The sequence below is a fragment of the Pan troglodytes genome, chromosome 1, assembly GCF_028858775.2.
Source record: "Pan troglodytes isolate AG18354 chromosome 1, NHGRI_mPanTro3-v2.0_pri, whole genome shotgun sequence".
NCBI classification, from domain to species: domain Eukaryota; kingdom Metazoa; phylum Chordata; class Mammalia; order Primates; family Hominidae; genus Pan; species Pan troglodytes.
The window spans coordinates 41,325,722-41,345,152 of NC_072398.2; the positions used below are offsets into that span (position 1 = coordinate 41,325,722).

The 19,431-nt window shown below is 37.1% G+C and overlaps 2 protein-coding genes across 21 annotated transcripts in view; one reads left to right on the forward strand and one right to left on the reverse strand.

Moving 5' to 3' along the window:
- LOC107970009 (uncharacterized) overlaps nt 1-19,431 on the forward strand; it is a 110,585-nt gene that overhangs the window by 86,589 nt on the left and 4,565 nt on the right. The window lies entirely within an intron of this gene.
- Nucleotides 1-19,431, reverse strand: part of CD46 (CD46 molecule) — a 45,238-nt gene that overhangs the window by 11,301 nt on the left and 14,506 nt on the right. For 4 of the 19 annotated variants that reach the window (XM_001167514.7, XM_063810082.1, XM_054674403.2 and 1 more), the window contains exons 6-10: nt 17,020-17,202; nt 16,566-16,610; nt 16,409-16,453; nt 13,855-13,896; nt 898-936 (exon numbers count right to left, since the gene is read on the reverse strand). In XM_001167514.7, coding sequence (XP_001167514.2) covers nt 898-936; nt 13,855-13,896; nt 16,409-16,453; nt 16,566-16,610; nt 17,020-17,202 — 354 coding nt within the window. Of the gene's footprint in view, nt 1-897; nt 937-13,854; nt 13,897-15,381; nt 16,454-16,565; nt 16,611-17,019; nt 17,203-19,431 lie in introns of all 19 variants that reach the window. The other 15 variants (XM_063810092.1, XM_001167573.7, XM_063810084.1 and 12 more) reach the window with 6 other exon arrangements.

A 19,431-nucleotide genomic window follows, 5' to 3' on the forward strand; every position in this document is an offset into this window, starting at 1 on the left:
CTTCGCAAACAATACTTTATCAATCCCCTTCCCATCCTCTCTACTTCCATACTCTGCCCTGCCCCAAAATTAAGACATAGTCCTAAATACCAATAGGATTCCCATAATAAATGAAACACCAGGGCACATGGATAAAAATATACAGAGAAATTTGAGCATACATTTTTGACTATCTAGAGAACACAAAATAATTCTATAAAATCTTAATTTTTAGGACTGTTTCTGTCCCTAGTACCTTTGCTTCTAAACTGCCATTACTTTTATTAAATTGCTATAAGTCAAAGCATAAAGTGCTATGTTCAACTCTGCTCTTCTCATCTCATAAATAGTTATCAAGTGTTTAACAGTTTAAGATGGCAACAGATTTACTGGCACAATGACACTTGGACCACAGATTTTGGAGGTAAGGCAAATACTAAAAAACAAGCCTAAGGTACATTATATAAAATGATTAACTATTACCAAACTAGTCTAAGAAATGAAAGGTAATAGATTTTTGTTTTTACTTATTAAGAAATCTTCATATTTCATTGGCCTATATCACAACTGCACTTCATCATTTTTTTAACATGCATTGTGTAAACTGCGTAAGCCTACATCAAGTGTGTTAAATCAGCGTGTGACAGAAAAAATAAACCCAACTTAGATTGCTTTAAGGTTCATGTATATAAGATATGAATGGAAAGAAAATTTATCGACAGATTACCATCACAAAATAACAATATAATGTGGAAAGAAAATTGTGTTTTATATATTTTAACCTACATACAAACACAGCATTTAAGAAAGTTATCTTACCCTACCAAGGATCCTATGTTTGGGCACCTCATAAAAACTAATTACCTATACGTTTCTACACATACTACCACTTATATTTGTCATGATAGCTATACCAACCCAAACTGTCAAGTATTCCTTCCTCAGGTTTAGGATATCCTAGAAAAAAAGAAGAAATATAGATTAAATTAATAAAAGAAAGAAAGAATTAAATATAAAGCTTAAAATCCTTTAAATTCATAGGGTGATTTTTTTCACCTTTGTAGAAAATCCCTTAAAATATAATTTTCCTTATAAACGATATTAATGTTTCTCAAAGTAGTATCATAAAAATTTATAAACTTACATTTAATGTCATAATCTTTCTTCTTCCTGCCCACTCACATTTCCTGTGACAACATTCTGTGGTTCAACATGCAAATTTATCTGTACTGTTTTCTCAAAATTAGTCTATAAATCCAATGTGATTCTAATTAAAATTAAAAGATAGAGGGATTAGCCAGGCACAGTGGCTCACGCCTGTAATCCCAGCACTTTGGGAGGCCGAGGCAGGCAGATCACGAGGTCAGGAGTTCGAGACCACCCTGGCCAACATGGTGACACCCCGTCTCTACTAAAAAAAAAAAATACAAAAATTAGCTGGGTGTGGTAGTGCGTGCCTGTAATCCCAGCTACTTGGGAGGCTGAGGCAGGAGAATTGCTTGAACCCGGGAGGCGGAGGTTGCAGTGAGCCGAGATACAGCCACTGCACTCCAGTCTGGCAACACAGCGAGACTCTGTCTCAAAAAAAAAAAAAAAAAAAAAAAGAGGGATTAATAAAAATAAATGCTTTAGAGTTGACCTGAAATGGAAGGAAACTTCCTCAACATAATAAAGGCCATATATTAAAAACCCACAGCTAACATCATACTCAATGTTAAATGAATGAAGGCTTTTTCCCTAAGATCAGGAACAAGACAGGGTGTCCATGTTTGCCACTTCTATCTGACATAGGACTGAAAGTTCTAATCAGAGCAATTAGGTAAGAAAAAGAAATTCAAATTAGGAAGAAATAAAATTTGCTGTTTGCAGATGACATGATCTTTTATTTAGAAAACCCTAAGGATCCCACATATACACACACATGCAAAAATCTCTTAGAACTAATAAATGAATTCAGTTAAGTGGCAGGTTACAAAATCAACATACAAAACTCAGTTGTATTTCTATACACTAACAATGAATAATCTGAAAAGGAAATTAAGAAAACAATATCATTTGTAATAGCATCAAAAAGAATAAAATACTTAGGAATAAACTAAGGAGGTGAAAGACTTGTACACTGAAAACTACAAAACTGCTAAAAAAAATTAAAGATATAAAATAAATGGAAAGACACTTGTGTTTATGGATTGGAAAAATTTAGTATTTTTAAACTGTCAATACTATACAAAGCAATCTTCAGATTCAGTGCAACCCCTATGAAAATCCTGATGATGGCATTTTTTGTTTTTTTTTTGAAATAGAAAAATCCATTCCAAAATACATATGAAATCTCAAGGGACCACAAATAGCCAAAACAATCCTAGAAACAAAGAGCAAAGTTGAGAAGGCTCACACTTTCTGATTCCAAAACTATAATAATCAAAACAATGGTAATGACAAAAAGGCAGACATACAGACCAATGGAATAGAACAGAGACCTCGGAAATGCATATATGGTCAAACGGTTTTCAACAAGCGTGACAAGGAACAGTCAAATGGGGAAAGGGAGTCTCTTCTACAAATGGTGCTGGTAAAACTGGATATCCACATGCAAAAAAAGTGAAGCTGGACCCTTATCATATACAAACACAAACTCAAAATAGATCAGAGACCTAAACATAAGAGGTAAAACTATAAAACTCTCAGAAGAAAACAGAGGAAATGCTTCTTGACATTTGATCTGGCTATGATTTATTGGATGTGACTCTAAAAGCCCAGGCAAGACAAGAAAAAAATTATATTTCATCAATTAAAAGCAAATTTTGTGCATCAAATGACACTATCAACAGAGTGAAAAGGCAACCCACAGAATGAGAGGAAATATTTGTAAATCATATATTTGATAAGGAAGTAATATCCAGAACATATAAATAACTCCTAAAACTCAGTAACAAATGTCAACCCAACTTGAAAATGGGCAAAAGACTTAAAAAGATGTTTCTCTAACGAAGATATACAAATGACCAATAAGCACATGAAAAGATTCTCAACACATTTCTAATTTTTAGGGAAATGCATATCTAGTATGCATATCTACTTCATATCTATTAGGATGGTCTATGGTTTGAATGTCCCCTTCAAAACTCATGATGAAATTTAATTGTCAATCTAACGTTATTGGGGTGGCGCCTTTAAGAGGTGTTTGGGTCATTATGGCTCTGTCCTCATGAATGGACTAATGTCGTTATTGCAGGGGTGTGTTTGTTATTTAGGGCATGGTTTTGTCCCTCTTACTCTCTCTCTCACCATCTCTTTTCCTTTCCACCATGTGATGCCTTCCATCATATTATGACAAAGCAAGAGGGCCCTCACAGATGCCCATGCCTTGATATTAGACTTCTCAGCCTCCAGAACTGTAAGAAATAAATTTCTGTTCATTATAAGTTACTCAGTCTGTGGTATTCTGTTATCACATACAAAACAGACTAAGACACTTGGCTATTACTAAAAAAACAATTTAATAAGTGTCGGTGGAGATGTGGAAAAATTGGAACCTTTGTTAAAGGTTCCCACTGCTGGTGGGAATGTAAAATGGTGCAGCCACTGTGGAATACAGTATGCCAGTTCCTCAAAATATTAAAAATAGAATTCCCTTATGATCTAGCAATTCTACTCCCAGGTATATACCTAAAAGAACTGAATAGGGGAACTCAAACAGATATGTGTACACCTATGTTTATAACAGCATTACTCAAAATAGCCAAAAGGTAAAAACAAACCAACCCAAGTGTCTAGCAACAGATGAATGAATAAATGAAATATAGTATATACATATAACGAACTATTATTCAGCCATAAAAAGGAATGAAGTTCTGATTCATGTCACAAGATAGATCTAGATGAACCTTAAAAACATTATGCTAAGTAAAATAAGCCACACACAAAAGGACAAATAGTGGGATGCCATATAAGTGGACTCCACTTATTATAATTATATAAATTTACCTAGAATAGGCAAATTCATGAGACAAAAAGTAGATAGTGGTTATCATCAGGTGATGGGGATAGGGAGGAATGGAGAGTTACTGTTTAATGAGTAGAGATTCAGTGTGGGATGATTATAATATTCTAGAGATGGATGGTACTGATGGTTACATAACAATGTCAGTGTACTGAATGCCACTGAATTGTAAACTTAAAATGGTCAAAATGATAAGATAAAAAGTTTATTTGGAAAAAATAACATAGAGTTCCTTAGAAATTTCTGAAAAGGAAGTGTTCTGGCAGTTATTAAAACATATAGTACTACAGTAAAAAAAAAAAAAAAAAAAAAAAAAAAAGACTTGCTTTTGCTACAAGAATAGAAGAATGGACAAAGTTCAAAGGAGAAAAGAGGATGGAACACCTATGAATGCAATGTATGATACAAATTGACATTTCAAATCAGTTGGGGAGAAGACAACTTATTCAAAAAATGGTGCTATTTAGCTATTGGATGGTGGTTGCTGGGGTGGGGTGAGGTGGAACCATATATCTCATTATATACACCAGAATAAATTTCAGATTTACTAATGATTTAAGTGCAAAGACCAAAGTCAGAACACATGGTTGAAATCTTCATACAATTTCAGCATACAGAAGACCTAAAGTTTTAGTAAGAAAGACACCAAAGTCATAGCCATTAGGGAAAAGATCAATACATCCAACTACCTATTAATATAAAACGTCTGAACATATAAATGACCTCTGATAGAATAGTTAAATAAAGTATGGTATATACTTAAGTCATCATTAGAAAGTATGAGAATAAATCTAAACACAACTACAATCTAAGAGTGTAAGTGGAAAAAGTTGCAGAAAAATATGTACAGCATAATATCATTTTTAAGAAAAGAGAAAACACCAAACTACATGTATAATTACACATAAAAGTATGTTGACGGTCCTAGGCAAAGCAATCAGATAAGAGAAAGAAACAGAGGGCATCCAAATAGGAAGAGAGGAAGTCAAACTATCTCTGTCCACAGACAACATGATTCTATATTTAGAAAACCCCATAGTCTTGGCCTAAAAGCTGCTCCAGATGATAAACAACTTCACCAAAGTTGCAGGATACAAAATCAATATACAAAAATCACTAGCATTCCTATACACCAACAACAGCCAAACTGAGAGTCAAATCAGAGAGGCAATCCCAGTCAAAATTACTACAAAAAGAATAAAATACCTAGGAATACAGCTAACCAGGGAGGTGAAACATCTCTGCAATGAGAATTATAAAACACAGCTCAAAGAAATCAGAGAAGACACAAACAAATGGAAAAACATCCCATGCTCATGGATGGAAGAATCAATATCATTAAAATGGCTATACTGCCCAAAGCTATTTACAGATTCAATGCTATTCCTATCAAACTACCAACGACATTCTTCACAGAACTAGAAAAAACTATTTTAAAATTCATATGGAGCCAAAAAGAGCCTGAATAGTCAAGAAAATCTTACGCAAAAAGAACAAAGCTGGAGGCATCACATTACCTGACTTCAAACTCTACTACAAGGCTACGCTAACCAAAACAGCATGGTACTGGTACAAAAACAGGCATATACACCAATGGAACAGAATAGAGAGCCTAGAAATAAGGCTGCACATCTATGACCATCTGATCTTCCACAGAACTGACAAAAACAAGCAATGGGAAAAAGATTCCCTATTAAATAAATGGTGCTGAGATAACTGGCTAGCCATATGCAGAAGATTGAAACTGGATCCCTTCCTTACACCATACACAAAAATCAACTCAAGATGGATTAAAGATTTGCATGTAAAACCCAAAACTATAAAAACCCTGGAAGACAACCTAGGCAATATCACTCTGGACATAATAACAAAGATTTCATGACAAAGACATCAAAAACAATCGCAACACAAGCAAAAATTGACAAGTACGATTGAAGTAAATTGAAGAGCTTCTGCACAGCAAAAGAAACTATCAACAGAGTAAACAGACAACCTACAGAATGGGGGAACATTTTTGCAAACTATGCATCTGACAAAGGCCTAATATTTAGCATTTATAGGAACTTAAAAAAATTTACAAGAGAAAAACAACTCCATTAAAAAGTGGGCAAAGCACGTGAACAGACATTTTCAAAAGAAGACATAGATGTGGCCAACAAACATACAGAAGAAAAGCTCAATATCACTGATCATTAGAGAAATGCAAATCAAAACGGCAGTGAGATACCATTTCACACCAGTCAGAATGGCTATTATTAAAAAGTCAAAAAATAATAGATGCTGGTGAGGTTGTAGAGAAAAGGGAACACTTACATGCTGTTCGTGGGAGTGTAATTTAGTTCCACCATTGTGGGAAGCAGTATGGCGATTCCTCAAAGACCTAAAAGCAGAACTACCATTCAACCCAGCAATCCCATTACTGGGTATATACCCAGAGAAATATAAATCATTCTGCCATAAAGATATATGCACATGAATGTTCACTGCAGCACTGCTCACAATAGCAAAGACAAGGAATCAACCTAAATGCCCATCAATGACAGACTGGATAAAGAAAATGTGGTACATATACACCATGGAATACTACGTAGCCATAAAAAAGAACGAGCACATGTCTTCAGAAGGAACGTCCCAAATACCGCATGTTCTCACTTATAAGTGGGAGCTAAATGGTAAGAACTAATGAACACAAAGAAGGAAACAACAGACACTGGGGTATACTTGAGCAGGGAGGGTGGGAGTAGGAAGAGCAGAAAAGGTAACTATTGGGTACTAGGCTTAATACCTGGGTGATGAAATAGTATGTACAACAAATCCCTGTGACACGTTTACTTATGTAACAAACCTTCACCTGTACCCCCAAATCTAAAATAAAACTTTTTAAAAAAAGATGTTGATGTACAAAAATAGATTTAAAAAGAAACCCTAAACTATTAACAGTGATTAACTTGGGTAATGAGTTAAAAATAAAACTAATCTTTTACTCTATATACTTTTGTAATGTTTGAAATTCTACAAAAGTATATTCATACACTACTCATGTAATTAAAAGTTATAAAAAGTAATCTATATCCAATAGTATAACAAGCTTAAAACTGACAAAACAAAAGAACCTGGAAAAAACTGTTCACTTCATATTAAAAGGGCTTTAATTCATAATGAGCTCTCAAAAATCACTAAGAAAAATATTTTAGAAACCCAGCAGAAAAATAGACAAAGCACATGAATAAATAAATGTAGATCAAAAAAAGTTCAGATTCACTGATAATTAAAGAAATGCAAATTGGCCGGGCATGGTGGGTCACACCTGTAATCCTAGCACTTTGGGAAGCTGAGGCAGGAGGATCGCTTAAGCCCAGGAGTTGGAGAAAAGACTTGCCAACATGGCAAAACCCTGTCTGTACAAAAAATTCACACACAAAAAAAATAGCTGGGTGTGGTGGCAGGTGCCTGTAGTTCCAGCTACCTGGGAGGCTGAGGTGGGAGAATCACCTGAGCCCAGGAGGTTGAGGCTGCAGTGTGCTGTGGTTGCACCACTGCACTCCAGCCTGGGCAACAGAGTGAGACCCGGTCTCAAAAAAGCAAAAACAAAAACAACTAAAAACCAAGAACCAAGAAATGCAAATTAAAACAAGATGTTATTTTTCACCCATCATTTAAAAATTCTTAACATTTTTTTAGATATGTCTTAAGTTTTTAATTTAAAAAAATTTTAAGTAAAAAAAAACTTGTCCAAGATGGCTGAATAGGAACAGCTCTGGTGTGCAGCTCCAGCGAGATAGATGCAGAAGACAGGTGATTTCTGCATTTCCAACTGAGATACCTGGTTCATCTCACTGGGACTGGTTGGACAGTGAGTGCAGCCCACGGAGGGCGGGGCATCGCCTCACCCGGAAGCGCAAGGACTTGGGGGATTTCCCTTTCCTAGCCAAGGGAAGCCGTGACAGACTGTACCTGGAGAAACAGTACACTCCTGACCAAATACTGCACTTTTCCCACAGTCTTAACAACCGGCAGACCAGGAGATACCCTCCTGTGCATGGCTTGGCAGGTCCCACGCTCACAGAACCTTGCTCACTGCTAGCGCAGCAGTCTGAGATTGACCTGCGACACTGCAGCCTGATGAGGGGAGGGATGTCTGCCATTGCTGAGGCTTGAGTAGCTCACAGTGTAAACAAAGAGACCTGGAAGCACAAACTGGAGGAGCCCACTGCAGCTCAGTAAGGGCTACTGCCTCTATAGATTCCACCTCTGGGGGCAGGGCATAGTAGAACAAAAGGCAGCAGCTTCTGCAGACTTAAACGTCCCTGTCTGACAGCTCTGAAGAGAGCAGTGGTGCTCTGAACATGGCATTCGAGCTTCGAGACTGGACAGACTGCCTCCTCAAGTGGGTCCCTGACACCCATGTAGCCTGACTGGGAAAGACCTCCCAGTAGCGGCCGACAAACACCTCAAACAGGTGGTGGGTGCCCCACCTGGGACGAAGCTTCCAGAGGAAGGATCAGGCAGCAATATTTGTGGTTCTGCAGCCTCTGCTGGTGATACTCAGGAAAACAGGGTCTGGAGTGGACCTCCAGCAAACTCCAACACACCTGCAGCTGAGGGGTCTGACTGTTGGAAGGAAAACACACAAACAGAAAGGAATAGCATCAACATCAACAAAAAGGACATCCACACCAAAACCCCATCTGTAGGTCACCAACATCAAAGACAAAAGGTAGATAAAAACCACAAAGATGGGAGAAACCAGAGCAGAAAAGCTGAAAATTCCAAAAAACAGACTGCCTCTTCTCCTCCAAAGGATCACAGCTCCTTGCCAGCAAGGGAACAAAACTGGACAGAGAATGAGTTGGATGAGTTAACAGAAGTAGGTTTCAGAAGGTCAGTAATAACAAACTTCTCCAAGCTAAGATGTTCTAACCCATCTCGAGGAAGGTAAAAACCTTGAAAAAAGATTAGATGAATGGCTAACTAGAATAAACGGTGTAGAGAAGACCTTAAATGACATGATGGAGGTGAAAACCACGGCACAAGAACTTCGTGACGCATGCACAACCTTCAATAGCTGATTCGATCAAGTGGAAAGAAACTATATCAGTGATTGAAGATCAGATTAATGAAAAAGAGAAGACAAGATTAGAGAACAAAGTGAAAAGAAACAAACAAAGCCTCCAAGAAATATGGGACTATGTGAAAACACCAAATCTACGTTTGATTGGTGTACCTGAAAGTGACGGGGAGAATGGAATCAAGTTAGAAAACACTCTTCAGGATATTGTCCAGGAGGACTTCCCTAAACTAGCAAGACAGGCCAACATTCAAATTCAGGAAATACAGAGAACACCACAAAAATACTCCTTGAAAAGTGCAACCCCAAGACACATAATCGTCAGATTCACCAAGGTTGAAATGAAGGAAAAAAATGTTAAGGGCAGCCAGAGAGAAAGGTCAGGTTACCCACAAAGGGAAGCCTATCCAACTATCAGCGGATGTCTCAGCAGAAACCCTACGAGCCTTAAAAGAATGGGGGCCAATATTCAACATTCTTAAAGAAAATAATTTTCAACCCAGAATCTCATATCCAGCCAAACTAAGCTTCGTAAGTGAAGGAGAAATAAAATAGTTTATAGACAAGCAAATGCTGAGAGATTTTGTCGCCACCAGGCCTGCCTTACAAGAGCTCCTGAAGGAAGCACTAAACATGGAAAGGAACAACCGGTACCAGCCACTGCAAAAACAAGCCAAATGGTAAAGACCATCGATGCTATGAAGAAACTGCATCAGTTAACGGGCAAAATAACCAGCTAACATCATAATGACAGGATCAAATTCAAACACAACACTATTAGCCTTAAATGAAAATGGGCTAAATGCCCCAATTAAAAAACACAGACTGGCAAATTGGATAAAGAGTCAAGACCCATGGGTGTGCTATATTCAGGAGACCTATCTCACATGCAAAGATGCACATAGGCTCAAAATAAAGGGACAGAGGAAGATCTACCAAGCAAATGGAAAGCAAAAAAAAAAGGGGTTGCAATTCTAGTTTCTGATAAAACAGACATTAAACCAACAAAGATCAAAAGAGACAAAGAAGGCCACTACATAATGGTAAAGGGATCAATTCACCAAGAAGAGCTAACTATCCTAAATATATATGCACCCAATACAGGAGCACCCAGATTCATAAAGCCAAGGCCTTAGAGACCTACAAAGAGACATAGACTCCCACACAATAATAATGGCAGCCTTTAACACCCCACTGTCAATATTGGACAGATCAATGAGACAGAAAATTAACAAGGATATCCAGGACTTGAACTAGCTCTGGACCAAGCAGACCTACTAATCATCTACAGAACTCTATACCCCAAATGAACAGAATATACATTCTTCTCAACACCACATCGCACTTATTCTAAAATTGACCACATAATTGGTAGAAAACACTCCTCAGCAAATGTAAAAGAACAGAAATCACAACAAACTGTCTCTCAGACCACAGTGCATATCAGGATTAATAAATTCACTCAAAACCACACAACTACATGGAAACTGAACAACCTGCTCTTGAATGACTACTGGGTAAATAATGAAATGAAGACTGAAATAAAGTTGTTCTTTAAAACCAACGAGAACAAAGACACAACGTACCAGAATCTCTGGGAAACATTTAAAGTAGTGTGTAGAGGGAAATTTATAGCACTAAATGCCCACAAGAGAAAGCAGGAAAGATCTAAAATCAACACCCTAACATCACCATTAAAAGAACTAGAGAAGCAAGAGCAAACAAATTCAAAAGCTAGCAGAAGGCAAGAAATAACTAAGATCAGAGCAGAACTGAAGGAGGTAAAGATATAAAAAACCCTTCAAAAACTCAATGAATCCAGGAGCTGGTTTTTTGAAAAGATCAACAAAAATGACCACTAGCAAGACTAATAAAGAAGTAAAGAGAGAATAATCAAATAGACACAATAAAAAATGATAAAGGGGATATCACCACTGATCCCACAGAAATACAAACTACCATCAGAGAATACTATAAACACCTCTACGCAAATAAACTAGAAAATCTAGAAGCAATGGATAAATTCCTGGACACATACACCCTCCCAAGACTAAACCAGGAAAGGCTGAACCTCTGAATAGACCAATAACAGGTTCTGAAATTGAGGCAATAATTAATAGCCTACCAACCAAAAAAAGTCCAGGACCAGATGGATTCACAGCCGAATTCAACCAGATCTACAAAGAGGAGCTGGTACCATTCCTTTGAAACTATTTCAATCAACAGAAAAAGAGGGAATCCTCCCTAACTCATTTTAGGAAGGTAGCATCATCCTGATACCAAAGCCTGGTAGAGGTGCAACAAAAAGAGATAATTTTAGGCCAATATCCCTGATGAACATCGATGCAAAAATCCTCAACAAAATACTGGCAAACTGAATCCAGCAGCACATCAAAAAGCTTATCCACCACAATCAAGTTGGCTTCATCCCTGGGATACAAGGCTGGTTCAACATTAACAAATCAATAAACATAATCCATCACAAAAACAGAACCAACAACAAAAACCACATGACTATTTCAATAGATGCAGAAAAGGCCTTTGACAAAATTCAACAGCCCTTCATGCTAAAAACTCTCAATAAACTAGGTATTGATGGAATATATCTCAAAATAATAAGAGCTATTTAAGACAAACCCACAGTCAATATCATACCGAATGGGCAAAAACTGGACATTCCCTTTGGAAACCGGCACAAGACAAGGATGCCCTCTCTCACCACTCCTATTCAACATAGTGTTGGAAGTTCTGGCCAGGGTGATCAGGCAAGAAAAAGAAATAAAGGGTATTCAATTAGGAAAAGAGGAAGTCAAATTGTCTCTGTTTGCAGATGACATGATTGTATATTTAGAAAACCCCATCGTCTCAGCCCAAAATCTCCACAAGCTGATAAACAACTTCAGCGAAGTCTCAGGATACAAAATCAATGTGCAAAAATCACAAGCATTCCTATACACCAATAATAGACAAACAGAGAGCCAAATAATGAGTGAATTCCCATTCACAATTGCTACAAAGAGAATAAAATACCTAGGAATCCAACTTACAAGGGATGTGAAGGACATCTTCAAAGACAACTACAAACCACTGCTCAACGAAATAAAAGAGTACACAAACAAATGGAAGAACATTCCATGCTCATGGATAGGAAGAATCAATATTGGGAAAATGGCCATACTACCCAAGGTAATTTATAGATTCAATGCTATCCACATCAAGCTACCACTGACTTTCTTCACAGAATTGGAAAAAACTACTTTAAAGTTCATATGGAACCAAAAAAGAGTCCATATAGCCAAGACAATCCTAAGCAAAAAGAACAAAGCTGGAGACATCAAGCTACCTGACTTCAAACTATACTACAAGGCTACAGTGACCAAAACAGCATGGTACTGGTACCAAAACAGATATATAGATCAAAGGAACAGAATAGAGGCCTTAGAAATAACACCTCACATCTACAACCATCTGATCTTTGACAAACCTGACAAAAACAAGAAATGGGGAAGGGATTCCCTATTTAATAAGCGGTGCTGGGAAAACTGACTAGCCGTATGTAGAAAGCTGAAACTGGATCCCTTCCTCACACCTTATACAAAAATTAACTCAAGATGGATTGAAGACTTAAATGTAAGACCTAACACCATAAAAACCCAACAAGAAAACCTAGGCAATACCATTCAGGACATAGGCATGGGCAAATACTTCATAACTAAAACACCAAAAGCAATGGCAACAAAAGCCAAAATAGACAAATGGGATCTAATGAAACTAAAGAGCTTCTGCACAGCAAAAGAAACTATCATCAGAGTGAACAGGCAACGTACAGAATGGGAGAAAATCTTTGCAATCTGCCCATCTGACAAAGGGCTAATATCCAGAATCTACAAAGAACTTAAATAAATTTACAAGAAAAAAACACCACCATCAAAAAGTGGGCAAAGGATATGAACAGACACTTCTCAAAAGAAGACATTTATACAGCCAACAGACATATGAAAAAATGCTCATCATCACTGGTCATCAGAGAAATGCAAATCAAAACCACAATGAGATACCACTCACGCCAGTTAGATTGGCGATTATTAAAAAGTCAGGAACAACAGATGCTGGAGAGGATGTGGAGAAACAGGAACACTTTTACACTGTTGGTGGGACTGTAAATTAGTTCAACCATTGTGGAAGACAGTGTGGTGATTCCTGAAGGATCTACAACTAGAAATACCATTTGACCCAGTAATCCCTTACTGGGTATATACCCAAAGGATTATAAATCATGCTACTATAAAGACACATGCACACGTATGTTTATTGTGGCACTATTCACAATAGCAAAGACTTGGAACCAACCCGAATGTCCATCAATGATAGACTGGATTAAGAAAATGTGGCACATATACACCATGGAATACTATGCAGCCATAAAAAAGGATGAGTTCATGTCCTTTGCAGGGACATGGATGAAGCTGGAAACCATCATTCTAATCAAACTATCACAAGGACAGAAAACCAAACACCACATGTTCTCACTCATAGGTGGGAGTTGAACAACGAGAACACATGGACACAGGGTGGGGAACATCACACACTGGGGCCTGTCAGGGGTTAGGGGCTGGGGGAGGGATAGCATTAGGAGAAATACCTAATATAAATGATGAGTTGATGGGTGCAGCAAACCAACATGGCACACGTATACCTATGTAACAAACCTGCACGCTGTGCACACATACCCTAGAACTTAAAGTATAATAAAAATAAATAAATAAATTCTTAACAATATCAGTAGGATAAAGAGTTAACCAACCTGGATAATTTGAGACTGGAGGCTTGTAAGTAGGCCTAGGACCTAGAAAAATAAGTTTGATTTTATAAATTCACCAGGGCCTTATCAATATAAAATTATGACTTTAATTTTGATATTGATTTTTTAAGTTTATCAAATGAAAACTACACATACTTTACAAACTTTGCAATTCCACATCTTAGAATTTAACCTACATATATATTTGCACAAGTATGTAAGATGTATGTACAAGAATGCTCACCACACTCTGTATTTTATAATGGAAATCTTAGAAGATAACCATCATGAAAGTAATGTGAGGATGGGTGTGGTGGCTCACGCCTGTAATCCCAGCACTGTGGGCGGCTGAGGCAGGTGAATCACTTGAGGTCAGGAGTTCGAGACTAGCCAGGCCATCATGGAGAAACCCCGTCTCTACTAAAAATACAAAAAACTAGCCGGCATAGTGGTGGGTGCCTGTAATACCAGCTACTTGGGAGTCTGAGGTGGCAGGAGAACCGCTTGAACCCGGGAGGCGGAGGTTGCAGTGAGCCAAGACCGCGCCACTGCACACCATCCTGGGTGACAGAGCAAGACTCTGTCTCAAAAAAAAAAAAAAAGGAATGTGCTTGGGGTAAACATATGTATCTTTTTAAAAACTGTAGGTAGTATGATACTACATAATTTACATCTTTCTCTTTTCCACTTAGGACTTCCTCAACATTTCTTCTTGTTAACACATTTAGATCTACCTTAACATCATGATGTTGTTATTTAGTCTTCCTCTAGCAGATGATAAGAAATCATTGACAATCCCAAGCAATTCTCTCTTCTGCTCTCCAACACTAAGCTATACCAGTGTTTTATAAATACTTTATGAAATGCTTATCATCAACTCTTTCAAAAGACTGTATCAACAAATGTAGTATTAGTGCAAATACCCACTAGGAGCATGTGAGTTAAGCCTGGATGCCTCACTGAGTATAAATTTCACATGCAATCTTGTTTTGCTCATGTATCAGTCCACTAAAAAACTCATCTCTTCCTGCCCCTCAAACCCTACAGCACTCAACTCAGGAGGCTACCAGTTACCAAGCTCTTACAGGAATCATGAGAAGGTTTTTGTTTTTGTTTTTTTTTTGAGACAGAGTCTCACTCTGTCACCCAGGCTGGAGTGCAGTGGCATGATCTTGGCTCACTGCAACCTCTGCCCACTGGGTTCAAGCGATTCTCCTGCCTCGGCCTCCCGAGCAGCTGGGATTACAAGTGCCTGCCACCGCACCCCGCTAATTTTTGTATTTTTAGTAGAGATGGGGTTTCACCAACTTAGCCAGGCTGGTCTTGAACTTCTGACCTCGTGATCCACCCACCTCGGCCTCCCAAAGTTCTGGTATTATAGGTGTGAGCTACCCCACCCAGCCTATAAGAAGGTATCTTAATTACTATGTTAACATGCATAATTCTCTTCGATCCTTTAAAATATTAGGGAGATAGGAAATATATAACCAAATTAGAAGCCAGTGATTGAGATTTCAGTTCAACACTCACATTATACTAAAGGGAAACTGAAGACCACAGAAATGATGTCAACTAAGCACAGTCTGCCCAGACTGAAGTGCTACCCACAATTACTATTGTCTCTTGCTTCTGCTGGAAGCAAAGTGAAACCAGAGATGGTAGTGCTGAAATCAGGATAATTCCTTCCGTCATATCAAAATAATCTCTCCAGTCATAAGCACAGTGGTTGACCAGGAGTCCCTGCAAAAGTCTTCTATTTTATTTCAGTAAATAAGGACTTTTCCTGCCTTTCAGTTGCTATAAAATTGAGTTGCTATTGCCAGATAAAACTGCCCACTAAAGAGAAAAAAAATAAATAACATTATGAGGTGTGGAAGAGGGGTGGGTAGGGAAGAGGCAGAAATACAGATCTTGTTCTGAGGACAGCAGAAATTTCCCTGTTTAAATGTTTTACATCAGAAGACTCAAACTAGTTGCATTCCAGAAAATGAAAGAGTCCTGCAATAGGAACAAACTCAGTAAAGGTGTCAACAGATCACTTCTGAAAAGAATAAAATAGCAAAGTTGATGACACAAAACATACATATTAACAAACAAACATATTAACATATTAACACACACACATACTAACAAACATACATGAACCTTCCCCTTCCCTAACATTAATTTAAGTGTAGGATAAGTCATATTAGCTAGCTCTAAGAGCTTTCTCTACACCAGGCACTGTGCTAAGTGCTTTAAATGCATCCCACTTATACCTTACTAATACCCAATAAGGAAGGTACTAAATCAATTTCTCTATATATAATGTAAACATATATATATAAACACATTCAAAATTTATACAACTTTCCCAAGGTCATATTCCTGTTTATATCAGATTATGGCAAATAATTTTAGAATCACTATGTATAACAACTAAAATGGCTATACAAATGTCCTCCCTCCTTTCATTACTAAAAATAAGTGAACATCACCAGAAATTTGAAGGATTTTTTTAAAAATCACCAGGAATTTAAAGGATTTTTGAAAAAATATAAGCAGGAAATTACTAAACCTGAGGCACTGGACGCTGGAGATTTTGTAGTGGAAGAAGTCGACACTGGAAAACAAAATAATAATGTAGATTGGACCAAACACTTGGGAGTTATTGCTGGCATTTTCTCCAGGAATTTACAAGATTTTTGAGACATATAAGGAAGAAGCTACTAAACCTGAATGACTCAAAGCTGGAGGTTTTGTACTAGACGGAGGCAGCACTAGGAAACAAAATAATGTTAGAAGATCAACCACTTGGGAGTTATTGCTCTCATTTCATTTATATGAATTATGCCATTGTTGACTTACTTAGATAAAAATGCCCATGTTTCAATTCCAAAAAGTTGTTGTAATTCATTTTATACATAAAAATATTAAAAGCATATACCCATGCAATGTACATAACGTGCTAAGAACCCTGGAAAAGCACAAAAAATCACAACAGCAGAATTTTATGTGAATTTCGTGTCATTCATCTGGCATAGAAATGAATACAAGACAGAGTTAAATACTAAAATTGTTTCTTTTCAGTTATTCTGTATGACTGATAGTTAATATCAAAGAAATAAAGTCTAAAATGAACAGCAACAACAATAACAAACCAAGACAGAAAAAAGATAACCTTTGTACCTTTAAGACACTTTGGAACTGGGGGAACCCAAGTACTGTTACTGTCACAGACAATTGTGTCGCTGCCATCGAGGTAAAAACCCTTATCACATTCAAACATCACTGTTGCTTTGTAGTAAAATTTTTTTCCAAATCCTGATATCTGTTTTCCATTTTCGACTACTGGAAATCGACATTTGACCACTGGAAAATTAGAGAAACCTCAGAATTAATGGATATCTGCTTTAGCAGAAAAAGTAGTACAAAGTAGTAATTTCCAGTGTGAACAGAGACAAGGAATGGAATGCAAGATGTTAAAAACATTTTTTAAAAGACTTTAAATGTTAACTAATATATTCTCCTTCATACAGAATTCTAGGGTGTTTTATTTTTCTTTCAGCACTAACAGACATAACCATATTGTAACCACATTTTCTTAAGAAAACTTGGCTGGCTGTCATTCTTACTTGTCCCTGCCCTCCTAAATGTAATACAGTTTTTTGTTGTTTTCCCCACTCACTGGCTGCTTTTTAAACTTTTGTTTGGTAGTTTTTACCAAACTACTGCAGGGGGGTGGTGGTGGTGGTAAATTTTAATAATTTATTCATCCTGCTGAAGGTTCACTGAATCTCCTGGATCTGAGGTTGTTTTGGATCTAATTTGGATAATTTTTGGCCAATATTTTTTCAAATAATATTTTACACCATTCTCTCTCCTGTCTTTCTGAAACTCCAATTACATGTATGTTTCACTGCTTGATACTCTCCCACAGGTCTGTAAGCCTCTCTCTTTCTTTAGTCAACATTTCTTCTTAAATAAGGTTCAATTTCTATTCACCTGTCTTCAGGTTCACTGACCTTTTGTTGTGTCTAATTGTACCTAATGTTATTTGTAAAGGTTAGTTTATTGGATATAATTTACATAAAGTAAAATTCACCCTTTCAAGTGTACAGCTGTATGAATTTTGATAAATGCAAATAATCATGTAACTACCACCATAGTAAAGATACAGAAAAGTTCCATTACTCTCCAGAATTTCCTCATGCTCTTTTGTGAGTTACCCCTCCTCCCCCTCATCCCCACTTCCACAACCAGCTAACCATTGATCTGCTTTTATCCCTATAGTGGGACTTTTTCAGAATGTCACATAAATGAAATTACAGTCTTCTTAGTATGGCTTATTTCACTAAGCATGATGCTTTCAAAATTCATTTGTGTTGCTGCATGAATCAGTTTATTCCTTTTTATTGCTGAGTATGAGTCCATCTTTTAGAGGTAGCACAGGTGGTTCATTCATTCACCAACTCAAGAACATGTGGCGATTTGCAGTTTGGGGTGATTATGAATAAGGCTGCTGTGAACATCCTCATATAAGTTTCTGTGTGAAAATGTTTTCAGTTTATTTGGGTTGCCGAGTTGTATGATAAGAGTATGTTTAACTTTATAAGAAATGCCAAAAATGTCCCAAAGTGGTCACTGCACTTTGATTCTCACCATCAGTATATGAGAGTTTCATCTGCTCCATATCCTTGTCAATACCTGGTATTGTCAGTTTGGGGTGTGTGTGTTTACATTTCGGCCTTTCCAATAGGTATTTAGTGGCATCTCATTGTGAGTAGAGACAGTTTTTATTTCTTCTTTTCCAACATGTGTGCCTAACAGCTTTCTCTTGCCTTACTGTACTGGGTGGGATCTCCAATACAATGCTGAATGGAGTGGTAAGAGTGGACATCCTCACTGTTTTCCTTCCAGAATTAGGTCTTTATTAATTAGACAGAAATGTAAGTAAGGTTTTTTTAACCACTAAGTACAATGTTACTTTTTACCTCTAATTTTTTTGAACCATTAAGTGTAATGTTAGCTGTGAGATTTTTGTAGATGTCTGTTATCAGGGTAAGATAGATAGTACCCTTCTGTTCCTAGTTTGCTGAGAAGTTTTATCATGAAAAATAAGATGATGAATTCTGTCACTTTCTTTGTTTTTTGCATCTAATAAGATAACCACATGAATTTTTTCTCCTTAATAGTCTCCTGATGTGGCAAATTACACTGATTAATTTTTGCATTTGAACTAATCTTGCATTCATAGGGTAAATCCTACTTGGTCATGATTTACTTTTCTTTTTATGTATCACAGGATTTGGTTTGCTAATATTTTGTTGAAGATTTTTGGTCCTGTGTTCATCAAGGATATTATTTGTAATTTTCTTATAATGTTTTTGTTTTCTGGTTTTCGTATAAGGACAATGCTATCATCATAAAATGGGATGAGAAGTGTTCCCTCCTCTTGCACTTTCTTGAAACGCTTGTGTACAATTGCTATGATTTATTCCTTAGATGGTTGGTAGAACTCCCCAGTGAAGCCATCTGGACCTTCAGTAGGTTATTAACTACAAATTTTATTTTTTGCTAGATATAGGAGTATTCAGGTTA